The sequence below is a fragment of the Chanos chanos genome, chromosome 14 (genome assembly GCF_902362185.1).
Source record: "Chanos chanos chromosome 14, fChaCha1.1, whole genome shotgun sequence".
In the NCBI taxonomy this organism is placed as follows: Eukaryota; Metazoa; Chordata; class Actinopteri; order Gonorynchiformes; family Chanidae; genus Chanos; species Chanos chanos.
Window position 1 is genome coordinate 2954497 of NC_044508.1, and position 5041 is coordinate 2959537.

A 5041-nucleotide genomic window follows, 5' to 3' on the forward strand; every position below is an offset into this window, starting at 1 on the left:
TCTGACAGCTTTGACTAATAACCCAACTAGGCACATGATTGACATCCAGGCATAATTAACCTGACGCTTTGCATGCACCTCTCATCAATCAAAACCAACAGCCTGCCGTCAGCATCCTCCCCATCACAGCCAATCAGCACGGCAGAAGAGCGGACACAATCTACACGCACCAATCAGAGAAGATATCAATAAGAAGTTGTCATATTGGGAGTCTGAAAAATGTAGAAAACGGAAAAGTGCAGACACACGCCTGCACACGCACACACACACACACACACACACACTCACACACCCACACACACAGGAATAAAACATGTGTGCGTGTGTGTGTGTGTGTGTGTGTGTCTGTCTGTGTGTGTGTGTGTGTGAGAGAGAGAGAGAGAGAGAGAGAGAGAGAGAGACATTATCCACTGGAAATTCATATAACTCCCTCAACCACAACACTCCTAAACCATCTGGGACCCGAGATACTGGGTGTGTGTGAGAGCCACAGACACCTAATTCCCCTGACAGGCCACTGTGTGCCTGCTGGCACACTGGTGAACCAGTTCACTGCCTTTCCCAAACTGGGCCGAAGCTGTGTGCAGGTATCTGTTTCAGCCTCCAATCAATTTGAGGACAGACAATTAGAAACTTGAGAAAGAGAGAGACACACAAGATGATTAATGACATTTGACGTTGTTGAATAATTTCATATTCCTTCCTCCGACAGTCTGGGAGAACTGGGGCGAGTGATATAGCAGCAAAAAAATCTATATCACATTAAATCAACACATTTATCCCAATAACTCACTAATGACACTTACACTGCATAATGACTGGTGTTCAATTAACTCTGAGAGTGTCCGGTGAATGGACTAGATAAACCCTCTTACAACTTGCAAAATGCAAATGCAAAATACGATGTTTATTTCTCTCTACCGCTATCAAAAACTTTTATTGTTCTTGGATCGTTGCTTGGTAACTTTGATACTGGATTTGCTCTGTTCTCTTAGAAGAATTCTCCACAGGCACACAAGGTATATGAGTCATCGCTCTGATTGGCTGCTGTGAGGATACTCAAAATCAAATTATCCACGTAAAGAAAAAAAAAAAATTCATCAGAGAAGGGTCTGTATATTTTCGGGATTCTGCTCTTTTTCTGCAGATCGGGTGATTGCTGATTGATTAGATCTCAGAGAACGGAAGGGCGTGTTTTCAACCGTCGGGCTGAAGAAGAAAAAAACATTTTTACGCCAGAGATTCAGACATCGACCATTGCCTTACATCCACCTTTAACTAAACTGTGCTCGCCAGCCTGTCACTCTCACTCCGTACTGAGGTAGCAGAGAAGCGAGGAGGCGGATTTCTCACCTGGGGGTCCTTGGAGCTTGGCCTTTTTCACTGCAAAATAGAAAAGAGGGAAAAAAAAATGCATGAGACGCCAAGGACTACAACAAAATAACACAATAACACACAGATTAGCCCACAGTTATGACAGATTCAGGCGAACATCACAGAAAACGTAAGAATTGGAGGAAGATTTGTGTCAGTCTGAGACACCGGACACACAGCTTTTTCCACTGTTATTTTGTTTTCAACCAGGCGTCATCTCGGCCAGCCAGACAGTCTGTAGGTTTAATCTTACCTGCTATGGAGCTCGGCCGAACATTTTAACATCAAATCATTCACGTCTTTCGTAAGGCCACACAGATTATCGATGCATTCTTTTTTTTAATCCTTCATGCACCAATAGTCTCCTGATACAGTGGTGATACACCACTGTATCACTCCATCATTCCATTCGTCCGTTACACGTCACGTTCACATTGACCCATCCAAACAGACAGTTTCTCTCTGCTCAATAATGTGTCCTGTTCCGTCAATACGCGATCAATTCAACTTGCGAAAAACTTCGTAATGCTTTTTTTTTCTGTCTAAAAAAAAAAAAAAAAAAAGTGGTGGGAATTACATTTACCTGTTAGTGTAGATTCTCGTTATTGATTTGTTGTCATGTATCCTAGCAACACTCATTTGTCTCCCTGGGTTACTGTGCTCCAGCTGCCTGATGAGTTTGGGCCCTCATTCTGAACCCATCACTCAGTTGTCTGAGTACCACACAGCAAGCCAGCACTGCCACGTAAGGGCCAATGTCCAGTCTTAAATTAGAGTCTCACACAACACTTTCGCTCCTTCAAAATGTCTCCTTCAGACTCAAACCGGTGTCTAGGACAATAGAGACAACCAGGCCAGCCTAACTCTGTGAGTGCACACAGACAATTAATGTGGGTACGCTCTTGGCAAATGGCAAAGATGAAAGCTGATAATTAAATGAATAATTGAATCTCTGGTGCGGGTCTATATAAACATACCAAGACACACACACACACACACACACAAAATAATGTCCAAATATATAATTTGTCAGGATGACAGGAGGTACATAACAAAGTACATTGCTCTGAAATCAACTCCCCACTGGAAACCATCCAATTATACCAGAGCCCAGGGAGAAAGCAGAGGGTGGAGACCCAACAGAGAGCCCTGTCCGAAGGTGGGCCGGCCGTGCAGCGGGGAAGGTGAGATGGGGGGTGGGGGGGGTGGGGTGGGGGGGGGTTGTGGGGGGGGGGGGGGGGGTTCAGTGGTCGAGAGTATACATCGGAAAAGGGGGCGAGCACACTAACTGATGGAGGGGCTACTCTAAAATTAATTTAATTAAAATTAATAGAATAACATCCAAGAGATTGTCTGAGTATACCTCGAAACAGCTTGCGTTAGAGTCCACCTCACAAAAAAGAACACTCAAAGTTAATCTACATGAGAAATATTGTAATAGTTTTAGGTTGTGGAAAAAAAAGTCCTGAGAGTAATTTTGCTAATATTTCTAATCATCATAAGCAGTATTTTGGTGATATTTCCAGCATATGAATTGTACACATTAAGTGGCAACATTAGACGTGATTAGCGCTTACAGGCTCTAGTTTTTCAGTTCAACACTATATGCATTCATTTGTTAGCCTCTGTCTACTACAGAGGTCATAATTAACAAGCAAAACATTCTTAAAATCGCACAGCGACCATGTCACCCCAGTGTTTTGGATTCTGAAGTGCATCAGCGTGAAAACGTCAAAGCTTCCATGTGCAAAGAGGGTGGCGGTTTTAAAGGCCTGTGGCCCCTGATTGGTTGAAAGGGAAATGAGTTAAACGGTTAAGAACGGAAGTAGTTGAAGCAAATCATCTTTCTGTCCTTGCCCTCCATGCAGTGGACACATGCACAGGCATGCTCTCACACAGACACACACACACACACATAACACATGGGGACACACTACCAGATGGCCAGAGGATTATTCTCTCAATCCCCCCCCCCCCACACACACACAACACTGGAACCTGAATCAAGAGAGCTGTCCCCTTCTCTCTCTCGCTCTCTCTCTCTCTCTCTCTCTCTCTCCCTCTCTCTCTCTCACACTCTCTCTCTCTCCCCTCTAACTCTCTCACAGAAAATATGGGAAAGAAAGTGAGTTAGTGAAGCATACAAACAAAACAACAACAATAAAACCCTAGCTGTTTCCATAGTTCTGCAAAAAAAACGTGAGCTCTGGAATATCTTTAAGCCTCTAGCTACACGATCATACGACAGAAAATGATAAACAAACAAACCAGCAATCAAACTATCACAAAATAAGAAACACGCACACACCACAACACACACACACACCGACCAGCACATAAACATCCTCGGTCCCCACAACCAATACAGACAATCATTCTGAGCCCTTGAAAATAAAATTGTCGTTATTAACACTAACGCGGCTACAAAGACAACGCACTGCTTAAGTTTCTCTGCAGGGTCCATAATGAGGAGCACTATTGTTCCAGAACCACTGTGATCTCAAAATATCTCCATTCATCTAGCTGTCACAAGTCTCTTTTGATCTCCCTTGTCTGCTTTCCAGCCTACCATGTCTCCTCTCCTCTCGCCCTCTCCTCTCTGCTCCTCTCCGCTCCTCTCCATTCGTTGACACATTGACAGTTGCTTTGGAGAGAGGAGACGAGAGAGATGGAGACCTCATAGCTCGCCGTGGAAACACCGGAATAAACAACCCATCTGATGAGGCCTCTCCAGACTTTGATTGACTGCATCAGTATGTGTGTACAAACCTGAGTAAGGCTCTTTGCACACTACAAGCCCTATAGCAACATGAGGGTTTGTTTTTCTCCTGCTGTGGTAGACCTGACTCTTTGGACCACCTCCAAAATGCTGGAAACACCTCCTTCCCTTCACTGGCACTACGCTGCCACCCCCCTCCCAAATGACTCTGATTAACTAAATTAAGTAACAAAACTCTAGACAGAGTTGTTTTTTTTTTCTCTTTAAAAGACTTTGTTTTCTTATTTCTTTTCTTAATACTGAAAGTTGCATCAAAACTTTTAAGCTACCCTAGCTTATCTGAGTGTTGAGAGTGAAAATCCTAGAGGATTTCTCAGTAGACCTGTGAGGAGCTTCTATGCAGTCACTTTTTCATTTTACCCCTTCTGTCCATAGAGCCAAACTGGGAAAAAGTAGAAGAGTCCAGGGAATAAGAGAAGGACTCCGTTTTAGACTTTTGGAAAGGCTCCTGGCTACAGGGGTACTCGCAAGACATGGTTTCACAGAAATTGTCACTAACCTAGTTTTATATAAAACTGCTTTGTGACGGTGTCTATCATACAAAACAAAATATGCAGATCAAATTACCTGATGTACTCATACACAGTCATGTCCAAAGACCTTCCAGACCAAAACCAGTTGCTTCCAATAATGTGAAGCATCACTCAGGCTGTGGCATGTGACAGCCAGGAAGAGGTCTTTAACAAAACTAAATGAAGCTTTGGTGAAATAAATGTCATTCCTGTCTGATCACTGAAACATTATTCATGGTAAAAAACGAGAAGCTTTGCCAGGCATCCATTTCATATTCAATAGGTACAAATAACAAAAAAAAGTTTTGCTTTTTTTTTTCATTGATGGAGACGGCGCTGATGACAAATTAGGGGAATGTGCAGGAGTTGCTGGTGT

General features: G+C 43.3%; 1 protein-coding gene across 1 annotated transcript in view; it reads right to left on the reverse strand.

The window, feature by feature from the left end:
• The window catches only part of unc13ba (unc-13 homolog Ba (C. elegans)), a 99828-nt gene extending 95200 nt beyond the window's left edge, over window positions 1-4628 (reverse strand). The window contains exons 1-2 of the mRNA XM_030791732.1: window positions 4514-4628; window positions 1318-1383 (exon numbers count right to left, since the gene is read on the reverse strand). Coding sequence (XP_030647592.1) covers window positions 1318-1383; window positions 4514-4628 — 181 coding nt within the window. The remainder of the gene's footprint in view (window positions 1-1317; window positions 1384-4513) is intronic.
• Between the last annotated feature and the right edge of the window lie 413 nt (window positions 4629-5041).